General features: G+C 30.2%; 2 protein-coding genes across 19 annotated transcripts in view; one reads left to right on the top strand and one right to left on the bottom strand.

The window, feature by feature from the left end:
• Positions 1–6650, top strand: part of LOC143252483 (uncharacterized) — a 63606-nt gene extending 56956 nt beyond the window's left edge. For all 4 annotated transcript variants that reach the window (XM_076504677.1, XM_076504676.1, XM_076504678.1 and 1 more), the window contains exons 25-29: positions 1378–1462; positions 2400–2756; positions 4098–4301; positions 4562–4663; positions 5395–6650. In XM_076504677.1, the coding sequence (XP_076360792.1) occupies positions 1378–1462; positions 2400–2756; positions 4098–4301; positions 4562–4663; positions 5395–5478 (832 nt within the window). In that variant the 3' untranslated portion in view covers positions 5479–6650. The remainder of the gene's footprint in view (positions 1–1377; positions 1463–2399; positions 2757–4097; positions 4302–4561; positions 4664–5394) is intronic.
• Positions 6651–8294: 1644 nt separating this feature from the next.
• LOC143252484 (histone deacetylase 4-like) overlaps positions 8295–18308 on the bottom strand; it is a 111789-nt gene continuing 101775 nt past the window's right edge. For 14 of the 15 annotated variants that reach the window (XM_076504684.1, XM_076504679.1, XM_076504686.1 and 11 more), the window contains 5 exons: positions 16959–17077; positions 15839–15908; positions 15518–15666; positions 13703–13838; positions 8295–12835 (listed from right to left, as the gene is read on the bottom strand). In XM_076504684.1, coding sequence (XP_076360799.1) covers positions 12772–12835; positions 13703–13838; positions 15518–15666; positions 15839–15908; positions 16959–17077 — 538 coding nt within the window. In that variant the 3' untranslated portion in view covers positions 8295–12771. Of the gene's footprint in view, positions 12836–13023; positions 13097–13702; positions 13839–15517; positions 15667–15838; positions 15909–16958; positions 17078–18308 lie in introns of those variants that run through there. The other variant, XM_076504680.1, reaches the window with a different exon arrangement.

Raw genomic sequence — 18308 nt, 5'->3', positions numbered from 1 at the left:
GTGGTAATGATAACATTCTTTATGCTAGAATTATGATTTTTTAAAAATCACTACTAGTTATTATGACTAAACAATGACATTAGGAACTGTACAGAAACACAGAGTGGATTTAGGTTTAAAATGACATTAGTGATAAAGTAGTTTTAGTCATTTTGACTGAAACAAGAAGGAAGATGAACAGTTAGGTAGGTTGGTAACTTTATGGTTTGGTATCTTAGCAATGGTTTCTTGCCTTGTTTTCAGGCATGTTAGGCAGAAAAAACAAATGAAAGTGAGTGGCAACCATATTTTAAAGTAAAATTCTGTCATTGTCGATTTTGTTAGCTTGCACCTTTGTATTATGCCTTTGGAGTACATTGGCTATCCCTTTTATAAGAAGCTACTAATTCTATATACAGAGATAACCATATATTTTTTTATCCAATATAACTATAATACACTCTGAAATTCTATTAGCTTTACAACTGATAAGAGGAAGTTGCTTTCATATCCACTGATATCCCCAAATCCTTTCTTTCAGTCATGCTTTTTGATCAATGTCATCTATATTAAATGTGTGATCCAAGTTATGATAACCCAAATGTAGTGCCTTGCTCCACTTACTATGATTAAAGTATTTTGCCAAATATTTGTCTGACTGACTAACTGATGTAACCCATTCTGTGATACCTAAAGGTTTCCCTATAGTTAGAAATATTTGAGTGTTTAATGTTCTCAAAAAACTTTACTAATCATGTTGTAAATAATTTATTGTTGCAGATGTCCTTTCACTTAGGTTATGTTTCTTTTATTGTTGCAGAAGTCCTTTCACTTAGGTTATGTTGCTTTCTATTGTTGCAGAAGTCCTTTCACTTAGGTTATGTTTCTTTTGTTTATTGTTGCAGAAGCCCTTTCTCTTAGGTTATGTTGGTTTCTATTGTTGCAGAAGTTTTTTTACTTAGGTTATGTTTCTTTTATTGTTGCAGAAGTCCTTTCACTTAGGTTATGTTGTCTTTTATTGTTGCAAAAGGCCTTTCACTTAGGTTATGTTGCTTTCTATTGTTGTAGAAGTCCTTTCACTTAGGTTATGTTTCTTTTGTTTATTGTTGCAGAAGCCCTTTTTCTTAGGTTATATATATTTCTTTTAATGTTGCAGAAGTTCTTTTACTTAGTTTATGTTTCTTTTATTGTTGCAGAAGTCCTTTTCATTAGGTTATGTTTCTTTTAATGTTGCAGAAGTCCTTTTGCTTAGGTTATGTTTCTATTATTGTTGAAAAAGCCATTTTGCTTAGGTTATGAAGGTTGTGCTTACTGTTTCTAGCATCCTTTATTGTTATATAGGTATTATTGTTGTTTGTTAAGTAACTTTTGATAATATAAGTTGGTTACATGTTTTAGGTCTGAAAACCTTGAATTTTTAGAGGAGGAGAAAGAAGATGATGAAGAGAACTCCATTGAAATTGAAGACCAAACCAAAATGAAGGTTAGGTATATTGAACAAAATGTACATTTATTTGTGTTCATTCTTGTGCAGCAGTAAAGTAATGTGAGTTAGTACTAATCTTTGTTGGTATATGGGAACAAAATATATAAATACTTTTAATTATACAAAAATAGTGTCAGAAAAAGAACTGGGAAATGGGTTTTACTTTGTTGTCTAATCTAGCATGTAGTACACTAGTTTTAGAATTAACAACTCAAAATTATAATAATTGTAGTATTGTTTGAAAGTCATATCTGACAATTAGAAATCAGGAAATTGCTTAAGAATTATATATATAACTTAGATAGTTGAGTAAAACTCTGAAAAAACATCTTAGCAGGTTAAGGTGCTCAACTTATCATGTGAAGGTCACAGGTTTAAGTCGATATCCAACCAAATACATTTGCCTTTATAGCCACGGGGATGTTACAATATTGCAGTCAATCCCACTACTCTTTGGTAAAAAGAGTAGCCCACAAACTAGCAGTAGATGGTGATGACTAGCTGCCTTCCATTTAGTCTTTTACTGCTAAATGAGGGATAGCTAGCACACATAGCCCTTGTGTTTTTTGCATCAAATTTCAAACAAACCAAACTTTGATAAAAGCCTTTAATTTGTTAATATAATTTCTAGTAATCTCATTGCTAGGGTTATTAAAAGTAACGTGTATATAATATGTGATCAGATGTCCTTAAAATTAATCATTATAGAAGTTTTGGACTCTTTCATTACAGGGTACACTTGTTTCAAGTTAATCTTGATGTAACATTTTGTGATGACCTGTGATGAATGTGTTTAGAACACACTTCAATCTAAGCCAAAGTCAGCCAAGCTGTGCTTCTTTTTTATTTCCCATTAAGTCACAAACTTCTAGAACAAATGTTTTAAATTTTATAACACTCACATTAAGAAAAGTAATTTATTTTGACTAAACAGGATGAAGCCGGACAAACCGTTCTACATTTTGCAGCTGTTCAAACTCACCAGAATGACAGTTTCTATAACCTGATAGTGCAGACAGAGATCTTGCTTGCAGAACGAGATGTCAACTATAGCACTGCCCGTGACATTGCAGAGCAATCTGGATATTTGGAGAATGTCCAAACAATTGACCAGTATGTTATAGATGCTTTCATCGATGGTAATGCAGGGTTGCTACACATGCTGATGCATGAAGGATATGATCACTTATTGAATGTCACTGACAAAAAAGGAAAGGACATCAAAACAATACTAGAAGAAAACAATCTACAGAAGTCACTTTCATTGCTTACAGATTTAGCAGAATTTGAGGTAAGATAACAGCTATTTTATTGAAACAGTTAATTTTATTAATATGGTGATGTGATTATCAAATGGATTTGACAGATTTTTATAATGTTAACTTTAGCGAAATTTATCAGAAAAATAATTAATGGACCCAAAAAAATGTTTCATGAGTTTCTACAATAAAACAAGATGCTTATACTGAAAATATAAATAAATGGTATTAAGAAATAATTCAAAAGCAAGGTGTCTAATTTTCTCCAAAAATCGTATTTTCAACTTTTTTTTTTTTGTTGTTGTTCAATTATGATTGCTTATATTTTACAAAAATCCCTTATGCCTAATTTTGAAACAATATTTTATATTTAGTGAAATAGTAGGAGCTGATCTTTAGAATCAACTGAAAAAATTAAATTAGGGCAAAAATAGTTTTTCTGTTAACTAGTTATCGTTTTGTCATCAAACATTTGAATCTTTTTAATTTTCTTTTTAGGATTTAATTGATCTTTGGTTTTAGACTATTGGAAAGTAAGATAAAAATGAAATTACTTACTGGATAAGTAAGTTGTGAACAAACCTTGATACTGTACAGTAACTGTAAGTTATGGAAAAACTGCCCAGAAATGAACTTTAATGTTGTGTAGAAGTAATCTTAAGTTAGGGGAGAAACTGCCCAGAAACAAACTTAAATGTTGTGTAGAAGTAATCTTAGTTAGAAGAGAAACTTTTCCTCAAGAACTATGGCCCTAATGTGGGCTCACAATAAGCATCAGTGGTTTTAATTAAATTAATTTATTATATCATATCATTTTCCTTATATTTTCTAGTGAATATGTTATTTATTCCACTGTGACAACAAAAGGTTGTATAAATGAGCCAACCATCTTCTGTTTCATTTGTGGTAAATTTATAGTAAATGTGATCTAAGTAAGATTTTTTCTTTCTGATTTGTAAAACATCCTTATGTATGAGAGAGAAAAAAGAACATTGTTTTTAAAATCTGTGTAGCTGAATTATGGAAAATCTGTTATTAAAACCAAAACAACTTTCAGGAAGTTTAAATTTGCAGGCCTGTGTTGTAGAATCTTATTTCTTGACATCATTAAATGTTTTTTCTAATTTTTTATTTTACATGATTGAGAAATAACAAAAAATGGCAGGAAACATTTAATATTTTCTGTAAAACAACTGCAAGTATAGGTTCCTCTACTCTTTAAATTTAAGAGAGTTCTATAACAAATATTTTGTTTTGAAATATTTAAACCTAAATATTGATATTAACTAACTTATAAATTCAACCTATTCTGATATTAAACATTCCCACAAAAATACTTCATAGATGTGTAACATTTTTATTGTTTCTTACAGAAAAAGAGAGAAGAATTGCACACCTATATTAGAAATAGTTATGTGGAAGGAATATCAAATTTGAGCAAGCAGGACCGTTCCCTTGTGACCGCTAAAAATACCAAAGGTCGATGTTCTCTTCATGTGGCTGTGTTATTGGAAAAGCTGAACATCATTAAAATCTTGGTGGATGTCAATGCATCATCTGTGCACGTCCCAGATAATGTACAATATCATTCTCAACGTTTTTAATCTACATAATACACAAGTTTTATTATAATTATCCCAGTATAAATAACTTTTAAATGATAAATTCATAACTCTGAATAAGTACTGTCAACTAAAACATTGTAATGTTCACTGACACTTGCAGAAAACAACCTAAGTTATGCCTAAAGATTGTATACTAATATTATAAATTAAGAACTTTATTGTTTGAGGTCTTTGTTGATATTTACCCTTAAAATAAGAAATATTTTTTATAGATGGGAAGAACCCCTCTTCATTATGCTATGGCTACAGTCTCCGTTACACAGATTGCTCGTGTTTTAATTGAGGCTGGAGCACTAAGGACTACACAAGATGTGGTAATTCAAGCTTTCTTTCATTCAAATTACAGTAATTATTTCTGTAAATATGACAGATGAAATATATATACTTCAGATAACAAAGGTGTAAATAGTCTTGAACGAACATGCCAGTTGACACAACAGATAAAAGTGTGTAGTTAGTAGTTTAGAACAGATACTGTAGTGGAAAAGACAAATGAATCTAGTCAATGTGGAATGGACATGCCTGTAGATAAGAGTAGTCTCTCAAATATTCTGGTAATGCAACTTCAGTATATGGGTTGTGCTATTTTCAGTGTTCTGCTTTATGCTGATAGTAATTATGTACTCAGTAATGAGTTGATATTTTAAAACAGCTGTCTTTTTAAAGAAGTGTTGCTACATTGTTTATAAAATAAGGAACAGACTGCAAATTACAAAGTTGTATATATATTTTTTTTATTTCTCGAAGGTAACCATTTGACACCATCAGCTACCTCTGTCAGTTAACTGTTGAATTATATTTTCTTCATTTTATTTTGAAATTCATTTTTAAACACATTAATCAAGATTCTTGAGCCAGAGCAGGTCTTGGTTTCCATGAACAATGTATTCCTAAAACTCTTGTGTTCAGTAATGAAGAAACCTGAAATACTTTCTTTTTTTTTGGTCAGATTCTGGAGTAAAGATAATAAGTGTTTGTTACAAAGATTAACTTTTATGTAACAAGTCATACTCAAAGTATTTATGAGGTTTCTATTTATTTTTAGAAAATGCATTCAGTAAGCTATTACTACATTAATGGAGAAGATATACAAAAGCTTATGGAAGAAGAAGAAAATCAGTCATCATGAAGACTGTTACGAGATGTTAAGGTCATATTTGGTAATGTTTACATGAAAAGGGCTTTCTATAGTCAATAGTAGTTTTCGTATCACTTGAAGTGTTGCACCAATAATGTGCAAAGAGCCAAGAAATCAAAACTGGGTTATATTTCTTTATTTTATTTGAATTACCACATTACCATTTTAGTATAATTTTGACTTGTGTTGATTAGCAAAATAAATCTATCAGGTTCTGTAGGTCTTAACACCATAAGTACTTCTGTTGTTACCATAGTTTCAAGTCTTCAATGATGACATGTTACCTGTATGCCTTAAGTTTGTTAATATAGTCTTTAAAAAACAAAAAGTACAATGGGATTTGTTTGTAACATGCAAGTTGCAATACTATTTGTCAGAACTTTGCTGCTTATTTTGACCATGTCACGTAGAAGAATATGAAACCTGATTGGTAATTAACTCAAATATATATTTTGGTATGTGAAAAACACTGTGTACAGACCCTGTGGTAATAATGGCTGTAGATGTGAGCAGTCAGCCTGACTAACAAACTTATATTGTTTCAGAAGCTCCTAACACTAGTTTCTTTCTGATGTTTATAAAGCCTTTTCTTCCATCTGATAATTAAAACAAACGTTTACTTACTTTGTCTTTATATGTATATGCACACACATATGATTTTGGGTATTAATTTGGAATTTTAACAATTTCAATTTACTTCATGAAGTTTAACATGTCTGCAATTTATGTAAATAACAGAACTAGAACGTATATTATTTTGCTATATTTTGACACCTACTAATTTTTCTGAACAAAATAAATTAGACATATCAGGTAAGTTCAGTAGTTTCACATTGATTTGTTAGATCCGAGTAACGAGTAACGGATCACTGAAGTACAGCCAAATTTAGACTGACAGAAATATTAATGTTAATAAATGGTTTTGCTCCACAAAGTTTTATTTTTTTGTTGATGTTATAAAGATTATGGTTAGAAAATGTGTTAATATATGTCTTCATGAATGATATTTCCAAGAGAAAGCTCCATTTGTGTCTAGATTGTTGGAGATTTTATTCACTACAGGCCAGTAAAAACTTCTGTAAAAAGGGTATGTAAGTACTTGTCATTCAGATGAATCAATACTACCCATAAAGTTACTGTAATAAAAAAAAATACTAACAGAGAATTCCTTAATGTGTAACTTCTTATTTATCATATATACTAGTAGTAAAAAAACAAACAAACAGTGTAATTACGAATATCTACAGTATTTAACAACCTGACCTGAGAGTCTGTCTGATAACACACTGAAGGTTGAAGGCGGTGAAAATTCCTTGTGGAAGCCTTAAGTGCCACCTGGCATAGAGAGGATCGTGCAAGTGACAGCATTTGAAAGGTAAAGGCTACACGAAGCTAGCCAACAGTACCCACTCCCAACTTTTGAGCAACTTCTATTGAACTAAGTGATGGGATTTGACTGACACAGCATATCCAAGATCCCTTTCAGAAATGGTGGAGTACAAACCATTAACACTGATTCAAAGTCTCAGGACATCTGACCTATACCCAGCCCCAAGCAATTTTGGTTATTTTAGAAACTTAAACATTTGTTGACTGTCTATCAAACCTTCATTGCCAAGTCCCTAAACACTAATTCCTTAAATTGTGCACAACTATTCTTAAACACCTGAAAATATGTAGTTTCTGGGTTTGTATTCATCAGGATATGTCTGCAATGCTGGTTTCAACTGTTGTGTATAAATTCAGTCTTGTATATTTCAAATGACCAAGTAAAAATCAAATCAAAAGGAAAACCTGCAAATCCAAACCTCTGACTAATGTCAGTTTGTTATGAAAAAACAAAAATATTAAATACTGTACCAACTCAAAGGATTTTATATCCCACATTATATATAGCCTGTATCCTGGGGATCCTTTCAGTTGGCGTAGTGTTTTTTTATTTTTCTTTATAACAAACTGTATATATATCAAAGCCTTAAAATAAATATAATATTATCAATTGTTTCCTGTTAAGTGCTACACTTGAGCATAAGGCCTAAATTGTTTATTAATATGAAGTTTCTGTGGTTTAGATACCAGCTTACCTTATTTTGCAAGTCTCCATCTTACCATCATGCTTCTCTGCAATATGCTACATCATCGTGTTGTTTTTTATGTGAAATTTCACACTAATAGGCTCCGATACAACTTGTTAAACTGAAGCTTCCTTGACCATACTATTTTAGTCTTTACACACAGCATCAACATTTAATATACTAATTTTATCCTAAGCACAAATTTCATAACCATGCCATACTTTCTTGACACCTTAAATTCAAACTTGTCCTAAATTCTGTTAATAAAGTTTTATAAAATTATTATTTCAAAATTCCAAGCAACACAAGAACTATCTGCACTAGTTCTCCCTAACTGTCAACTTTCACAGTGTCACAAAAAATAGTTTAATAAGTCTTGGTACTAATGATGAAAACTATAACCCCTGAGCATTTTCAAAAGGTTCACCTTTCCAAAGCACTCAGTTTATAGGGTTTTATTATTTTTTAATTGTCAACTAATCGAACAGATGGAAGGAAGCTAGTCAACATAACTGCTTATAAATTTGTGGATTGCTCTTATTGCAGAAAATTATTTAAGTTGACAATGAAACCTTAAACCATCATGCTGACCACTAGGATAAATCCTCTTTTGTAAAAACAAAACTTCATTAGCCACGTTTAGGATTTATTATTACAATTATTTTACAAAGGTTTTTATAAACAGTTATTTATTTTATCACCTTAACCCTATTTGGATAAAATGTGCAGGACTTTTCAAACAAATCTTTATTGATGTTGGAGATCAGGTACAACAGATACATTCAGTTATTTTCACCATACAAAATTATACCTAAAACATGTTGTGATCCTAATTACAGGGTTAAGATTCAGTAAAATTAAGTGATATGTTACACCAACATGTAGCATACTTATCTCACAAGAATTGCACATATGACAGAAAAGATAATTCTTTCAAACAATTTCTGCAAAATTTCAATTTTAAAAGCTCATATACATATATATATCTCACACTTAACACAATAATTTACAACTTAGATATTTATACAACACATTCCACAATTGGTTTATGATTAAATCAGAATAGTGTTATTCCAGTTAAAAAACATAGATGAAACAAGATTAACTGCTAAAATAGTAAAAGGTATAAAACTTATAGAGCAATTCTATCTATACTTAACTCTGAGTAGTGTAGCCTTACATTCCCTTCTTGGTACTGTTTATAAATCAATAACATGTAAGACACATTTCTTACAAATAAACCTTTGAAAATCAAAACAATTACACATGGCTAAGACATTTTGTAGTTGATCTTTCCATAAGCTTTAAGTTACCTTAGAATTTAGTGGACAACAGAAGAAAAATAAAGGTGTTAACAGAACATTTATAAATGTGCTTATAATTAACTGATGGATATGTTAATAATCATCAGTAGCTTTCACATGAAAATCTAAAATCATTCAACTCAATAACAACATTAACCAGAAGTTTCATAATGCTACATTCACAACATGGATGTACATGTTGCAAGATTATGTATGTAAACCAAAAAGAAATATTGTTGATGTGAAAATATGTAAAAATGTAATAAAAAAATAATACAAACTTACAGTTATCATGGTGGTTTGTAAAATATTTGTATATATAAATGATATCAGTTGTTCAGCTTAAGTAACATTTCAATTTGAAAAATAAACCATGAGATGGTGCTACTTTGATGTTTAAAATTTATTTACATTCATAAATATTATTAGCTATAGAATGACACTTACACAATATACACTTTGCATAACCTTATTACTATGTATATAACACCGGACAAAAATAAAGGTAATCACTTGAACTACATTCTGGTTAAATGGGCATTTCTTAACCTGTATGATACTATGACTTGGCTCAATGCTGCCCCCTTACACTATCATGGACCATCAAAATGAAATTACAAATTTACATATGAACATTACTTTTGTGTGTGTATGAAATTCCATGGACCAGACAAGCATTATGGATGTGATAGACCAATGTTAGAGAACACTGGAGTAAACTTTAAATTACATTTAACGTTAAAAAATTCAGGGACATATATTTGGCTACATAAACAAGCAATATATTTTGAAATGTGAATCTAGATTTCTCTATAAAATCAGTTGAAAATTTATAGTTTTCTTCTATGTCAAAATCACAGCAATTATTCTTAACATATTACACTTTTTATATCCTAAAAACCTTTTAATTTCACTGCATGTGCTATTGAATGTATTTGAGCTTTTTTTAATTCAATTCAAGTACATTTAATGCAATATAATGAACTAACTTTTTAACTACAGCACTTCTTTCATTCTTTGATTAGGTAATTTCGAGATACATTTTTTTCAGGTCATTAAGAAGACTGCCAACAAACAAGATAAAACCATTTATCTACAACAATGCTATAATCACAAATACTATTAAAAAACTGGAGAATTAGGTTGAGATATAACTGTTTACAGCCCTGTCAAATTAACTCAAATGTTTATTTTTTTTACTTAAAGTGTAAGAGTATATTTTTTAGATTTAAAACACTTTAATGAAGTAAAATATATTTTGTGACCAGTTCAAGATAGTTTGAGTTTCAGTGAAACTGTACAGTTTATCAACATTCACAGAGGACAAACACACTGACACAATGTATCTTTGTCTAGTACATTAGTGAGAAAAAATAAAATTTCCTTTAAACAGCTGCTATTATCACTTTTTTACTTATTTTTTGTCATGTGTGTGTCTCCAAAATATAATTATAAGCCTTGCATTAGTTCTATCTAACTGAATATCAGAACAATCAACTAACAACTTGTAAGTTTATAGAGATAAAATGTCACTTCAAAAAACCACATTTTAGTGGAGAGTATAATAACTTGGAACCAATCCAAACCTAATTAAAACTAAGATTTGACTAGACAACCTGTAGGCATGGATATTAAACACACTCATCCATTCCAATGTCACACAAACAGTGACAAACACAATAAAATCCTCAATATATGGGCTACACATCACAAAATTCCTTTATATACGTGATATACAATATTTATGGCAATGATGGATAACATATATATATTTTTTTTCACAATACAAACAAATATTTTTACACAAACTTAAAAACTTACTTTTTATAATTTCATAAACATGATTTATTCCTGATCCTAGATTCTGTTTGTCATTCAACATATTGAAAGCATTAGTCATTAACATTTGCTCATAAAGTAAGTATCCTGAATGAACATTTACATTTAATGTGAAAGCTTAATATGGCAATATGAAAGAATTTTTACTGAACAGTTTAATGCACATATCTCCAACATGAGATTGAAAGAAGGATTTTGAATGTTTCAGATGTTATGAAGTTGGATTAGATGAGGTTGAATACCCTTTCAGGATGGCCCAAAACCATCTTGCTACCTCTTAGTAAACTACAAGCTTCTCACAATAGAAAAGTTCATTTCAGAATGTAAAAAACATTTACAGTGACAATAAACAAACTATTTTATTTCTTAAAACATAATATAATAGTAGTAATGAGACAGGGTAGTACATGGATGAAGCAAATGAGCCCTCTTGCTACTGGCTCAGTCAGAGTGACTGAGTTCATAACCACAAAATAACCAGTGTTTATATTATAACTTACAAGTAACATCTCCTTCTACTTCATTTTATTTTGTTACCTTTGAAACTACCTTTAACTAATAATCCAACCACAAAAGTTGTAAATCACTTGGTGAAGTGAATTATATAATACATGAGTTACAAATATACCTAAGGAATTTTTTTCATTATCTAAGTTTCTAATTTCTACATTTTAATTACTTGTATGAAAATAAATAAAGATTACACAGGAAAAACAAGAAATACTGAACTAAGCTTCAAAATTTTCTCAAATCATATTTCTTCCTCCTCCCTCCCACTGGATGTTATTGAAATATCATGTGCTGCATGTTGAAATAATACATTATACATCATGTTTTGAATGATATAAAAATGTAGAAGACGTACAGTAGCTTTTACAAGTGTCATGCATTATGTTGCAAATAAACTAATTATAATATTGTACATCATCATTGCTACCAATTATTATCTTTAATAAGGTTCAAGATAAAACCACAATGTACCTAGACTATGATACATGCTCTGGCTGTTCAAAAAGAACTATTGTAATTTGTTGTTTAGATGTACAAAAATGTATAATTTCCCATATCTAAAGCATAACCAGGAACTCAATAACTCGAGGATAGCATTTGTGAAATAGAGTTAGGGTATAATCAGGTTATAATAAATCCACTGTAATTTTATAGTTATAACCAACAAATAATACAACATGAATCAAGTATTATACTCTAATGAGGTGACTCATATTACACTAAAAATGACTTGTATCACTACAATATCAATAAATGCTCTGTTTATGCCAGTTTTTCTGTGACTAACCACAAATACACCAGGAAGGAAAGAAAGAATGGCCAGTGTTACAGAATAAACATTTTAAATACATAAACTTGAACAATGTGACTTGTAAATAACTAAATTCCATTGAAAGTACAGAGAAATCTCAAACAACAATGTTAAATTGTTTGTTTGCAGAATTATGGGAGAATCCCGCTCTCGCAGATGCAAATAAAAAATAACAACAACAACAAAAAATAACAAACAATTTAGCTGTCCATTTCAAATGTACTTCACTGGTTTTTCATAAAAATAACAAGCATTTTCCAAAACTGTGTTCTGGAAACTAACAGTACATTCATTTGTTTATGCAACTTTTTCTGCTATGTTAAACATGTATATCAAGTTTTACAATCTGTATGCTAGGCCTTTTGTAAAAGTGTCTATTTCTTTCAACATATCACATAGCAAAATACAATATCAGGTTTGATAAGACAGACTCTAGCTTCATTCCAAGACATCTTCAAGTGCCAACATGAAAGCAGAAGTCACGAGAGGTTATTCGTGTGAAACTCTAGTGGAATCTGCAAGGCTAAGGACATAATTTACCCTCAGTTGTATACACATACATTTTATATGAACAAAGATACTCACTTAACAATGACACAAGTTGCTATGGCTACAACATTAAAGTCTGTGCAGCACATCCATACCAGACTGAGCCAATGCTGTTTCATTGTTTTAGCACATGGAACTTCTACGAGATGTAATTTAATGTTCTTTGTATCAGATAGTTAGTGAATCACGTCCTTCTTCATGTATCTTGGTCTTCTTCCATTGGTTCCTCAACTTGAGATGAGCAATCTGGTTCTGGTTTCCTGTTAAAAAGATAAACTTATAACTAAAGTTCACCAATACTATCTGAAAACAAGTGGCCAAGACACTGTCTTATGGTCATTCAGGCTGTAATTAAGTAGAACATAACCATCATAAAATCTTTGCAATAAACTTAAAAACACAAGTTGTGAATCTACTAATTAATTGTCTGTCCCCCAGAGAGTTAGTGGTAAGTTTACAATACTTACAATGTTAAAGTGCAGAAGTTTGATCCTTTGTGGTGTATACAGCCTTCTGTGTTGCTTTGCATTAAAAACAAACAAAAATAACTGTTTGTTAGCAATGTGAATATTCATTACAGAAATATCTGACATTTGTATTATTATGATTTTTATCTCATGCTTGTTGTTTGTGGGAAACAAAAATTTAAATAAGCATCAAAAAGAAACAAATATATCTATTCAGTTGATTATTTTTAGAGATCCAAAAATGTATTCTTATATAACTTTTCTAAAGGTCAGGAGTTGTCTAGTGATAAGACTACAACCCTGAGGTCTATGGTAGTCGCTACAAAATGTCCTACAAGCAAGTTTGTTGATTAATCCTTTTACCCAGATGTAGCATAAAAAAAATCAAGTTTAAATCCAAACTTGAGAGGGGATATTATACATAAAATTGAAATGTCCACAAACTAAACTGGCACTCAGAGTGGGCTTTATTTATGATAATGAAAGAATTCAGTAGTTGGTGCGAGTTGTTACAAAAACTTAACAATGTAGTCTGGTGTAGGAGAAAGCTTACATTAAAAAAGGCTTATATTATCAAATAAATGATAGGAGGGTAAAATATTTCCAGACACTAACATTTTAGTTATCAGTACCTACATAATAATGATATATTCAACTCACCTAATGTGTGTAACGGTCATTGAGAGAGATGCAAGAGCTGTGATGGTATCTACCTCCTCCCTTTCTTTCTGTTGAGCTTCCAAAAGTGAACAGCCAATTGAAGGTGCCCAACGTTGGATGCATGGCCAATGACAAGCTTTGGAAGAAACACATGAAAAAAGATGTTTGAGAAATATTTTATAATGAAAGAATGTGTTAAGTCTGAAAGAGAAATAACTTCTCATTAAATGACAATGTATATCATTTTATTGAAGATGACAATTCACTATGTACCACTGAAAGAAAAATATACTTCAGCACTTAATGCCATCACAGAGCCAGTTTTATAAATGTCTTGTTTAATATATATAAATGTAGAATGATAAAAACTCTATAACTTGAGCACTTTCAAAACGTGTACCTTTCTTATTCAGGGTCAAACTGAAGAAGAAACGTCCACCTTCCAAAAGTGTTTGGGTTATATGGTTTTTATTATTTTGTATCAAGACTTGTTGAATCTATGTGTTTTTCTTGCACTGTAACAATTCAGAAAATACTGTCAGTAACAACTGGAATTTTGTGATACATCTCTCTATTGATATAACCTATACTGATTAAGTGCAAATTGTGTTCATGAAACACTTATGCCCCAACTAATGTTATACATATATTAAAACCCTGCACATCTCCAGTTATGATGACATAATAGCTGTTTACAAGACTGGGGTGGATGTTGTGTACTTACTAATGAATTTTGACCATTACCTTCAAATATTAATCCACCTGTAACTTTGTATGTAGTAACTGTTGTATACGTTTGGTCAATATTCATCAATACTGTTTTGAAATATCTTGTCCAAGATTAGGGAAGATTTTCTATGTACAAGTGACCTTTTTGTTAAGACCTTTGGAAGTTAAAAAAGTCTAGAATAAAGACTTGTATAAGGTTGGTCAAAATCCATCCATCTCATCTTAAGACATCCTGTCCACAAGATAGGGATGGACAGGTAGGGGCAAACAACTAAACTTATATTGCTTTGCAATACTTCACAATGGGAATATAAAAACAGAAACACTAATAAATGTATAAATTGCTTTCAAATATGTAGACAACTAAAGCACAAAGCAAAAACACTAAAATAAAAGATGAGTGTTATCCAAGTAAATTAATAATCTAACAGAAAATGTTTTGTAGCTACCAATTATAACAACACAATACAGAGGTCTGGGAACAAAATACAATTTGAGAAATACCTAAGAGTATTTAGTCATGACTCAAGATAATACATCAGTTAATCATTATTACAATGTTTAGCACTGAAAGAAAAATTCAGTTTTTGATCTTTTAAAATTATTTTAATTGATTTTGACTGGATATTTTTCCTGGTGCTTTTTGTATTTCACATTCATCTGTGCTTGAGAGAATTAACAATAGCAGATTTACTGGCAGAAACAAAAAAAAATAATTAAATGATGACATCTTTATTATTTCATTAATAACCTGGAAGGAAATACTCTATATTTATGAATTTAAACTCATTTAATAATGCGCCCCCCCCAAAAGCATGGTGGTATGTCTGTGATACTGGAAACTGGGTTTTGATACCTTCATTGGGCACAGTAGATTTGTGCTTAAATGACAAACAAAAACTGTTGATAATTTTAATCATGTGCAAGTGTTCAAAAACAGGAAGCTTGAAATTATGTTATGCTAAACAACTAATTTTAACAAAGCTTAAAAATAAAGCAATACATTTCTTCTCATGGTTACAAAAGCATATTTTATAAGACTTGAAGTTACATATAGCTCAAGTACAAGTGAAAATCAGTATACACCTTGAGCTGCGACAGTTCGTTGAAGAACTTCCACAGCAATGGGACAAGGTTTTCGAGTTATTTCATCTTCTTGTAAAGGTGTTCCTTCATCTCCCAGTAGAGCCATGACACACTCTTGAGTACAGTCACAGATAGAGGTAAGGTCATAGCTGTAAATACAAAAAAAAAAAAACATACAAACAAAAGTAAAAACTAGTACTTGAACAAAAATTAATATTTTCTATTTCTCTTTTGCTTATGTGTTTTATGTTAGTGTACAATATAATACAGCTTCAACATACATCATTTTCAAAACTTTGAATTATCAAGTTTATAACATACCCTCCTTCTAACGCAAGAACCACACGTCCTTTAGCAAGTGTCATCAGTTGTTTGGTTAGGTACCCAAAACCTAAAAGACATAGAAGTTATTGTTAAATACTGATACAAATATTAATTTCGTGCTAATGTTTTAAAATTCAAATCTCAAAATTAATATAATGCAGCAGATTTCATTACATTCAACAATAATCTTACTGTGCAAGTAAAAATTAAAAAGATTCTAAACTATGATTCATACACTACTCTAATTAAAATATACCAAAAAACTCTTAAAAAGAAGAAAATATTTCAGTAGTTAACTTAGAAGTTCTTTTAGTTTCAAATATTCTTCTGATAGACAACAATTCTAATTAATATCTTGATTCTCATAACACATTTAATCTTTTCATTTAGGTTGTTATACTAAAAATGATAATAAAAAAGAAAAATGGTTATGAACTACAATATATTTCATGGTAAGTAAAATAAATCTATTAATGTTAATACAAAATAAAGAAAGTGATGACATTTCTAGCTATAAAATATGGATTTTTAAGTGATTTAAAAATATCTCCTGAGGTTCAGACTAACCAGGATGTTTAGGTTACTCTTAAATCCATACATAAAGTTGACAGTGTACAATAAATATTATAATTAAATACTGAGCACAAAATTGTGTTTTATTACCAAGCAAAAAGCTACATATTAGTTACAGATATTGTAACCTGATATTTAGTGTTATGAGCTTTCAGATTTACCACTGAGTTACTCGGGGCAAAGTCAAATAAAATTAGAAAGAGTAACAAAATAAATGTACTTTCATTAAATTTTCTAACCAACATTGTGCATGTTCACTATGGTAAATGTTTCACTTGTTTATGCCAGTGTTTGAGTACAAACAACTACACAGTGGTAAAAGCTACAATTAGCTTTATTTTAGGTCAGTTCTATACTAAACAAATCAATGATGTAAAATAATCTTTACAGTTAAAAATAACAGAAATAAAAGACAATTACTGTACATATACAATATATATTGTCACTAAAATTCACACAAACTTAAAACAAGTATAATACTATCCTAGGAAGAATATTATTTATAAATAATATGAAAAAAACAAGTTTTAGGTAATCTACTCACAGGAAGGAGAAAGAGTGTAGCCTCCTAGTGGTGCAGGATGTCCAACAGCTGCATCGAATCCTGCGGCAACAAGGACGATTTCTGGATTGAAATCTCGAGCAATTGGCATCACAATAGTCCTTCAGAATAACAACAGGCATTATTTTTATTGAAAGTCACTATTTTATTGTTATGACGTTCAATACATATTAAAATGATAAAGTTTATACCAGTAATAATAGGTGGAAAAAACTAAATCAATACATAAATATTCCAATTTTCTGTTATCCAGACATATGAGCATCAGCAAAAACACAAATATAAATCACAAAAGAGCATATAATTTTATGACAGATTTATTATTATACATCTATTTTAATATCAATGTTTGTTTTAGTTATATATGTATTTAGAAAAACATGCAACTTATACTGTTAAATGTGTATTGCGAACTGCCTATTTACTAAATTTGTAGAAGATTTTTGAGTGTAAGAATCAACAACGTACATTGTGCATTTGTAAATACTAGCAATTGCCAAAATTGTATCCTTAGCTAAAATTTCTGAAAACTCTCTTCTCAAGCTTATAAAATTAACTGACACAATGTGGAAAAACAGTACGTATTGTTGGTTTGCTGCAGTTGGTACATTATAAACTTTGGAAGTTATGACTGTGATTAACACTTATTAATCGAGATACAGATACTTGACCAGGAAAGTTTGTAGATTTCAAACATTACAAACCATTCAACTTCAGCAGATTGACTTTGGACATTAGTATTTCTAGAGAGAAACTGTATAACTTCAACTAAGAAAAATCCACATGAAGAACTAGCTAACTCCCTGTTAAGCGAACTGTACCGATATCACCTCAGAATTAATTCACTCATCATGAACTGTTGATAAAGTATTCAGTTCCAGACCAGATAGAAGACTCAGTATAGTTTGTAAAACTTTTGTACATAAATCATTATTTATAATAACAATTATTATACATTGTATTGTTGTATACACATTAAAATATATTTGTGTTCAGAAAGAGAACTGTGTGTCAGTCTTGTTGGTAAATATCACAAATCTGATACATAAACATTTAATCAACTTCTAAATTTAAACTGTCAGTTTCAGTCTATTTCAAATTGTAATATGTAACATGACAAACTGGAGGTTCATCCAAGATAAATTAGAACACATAACACATTTCTTAAAAACATCAAGTCCCATTTTCTTTTTCCTGGCTTACTTAACAACATTATAAACAAAATCTTTAAGAAAATGGAATAAAAGTAGGAAAACAAGAGGCATTGAAATAACAGCCACACACACACACACACTCACCTTAACTATGAGTTTATTATGTAATAAACCTTGC

Source organism: Tachypleus tridentatus, chromosome 6 (assembly GCF_004210375.1).
Source record: "Tachypleus tridentatus isolate NWPU-2018 chromosome 6, ASM421037v1, whole genome shotgun sequence".
NCBI classification, from domain to species: Eukaryota; Metazoa; Arthropoda; class Merostomata; order Xiphosura; family Limulidae; genus Tachypleus; species Tachypleus tridentatus.
Note: the sequence above shows the minus strand (reverse complement) of the source record. Positions and strands in the feature narration are given on the sequence as shown.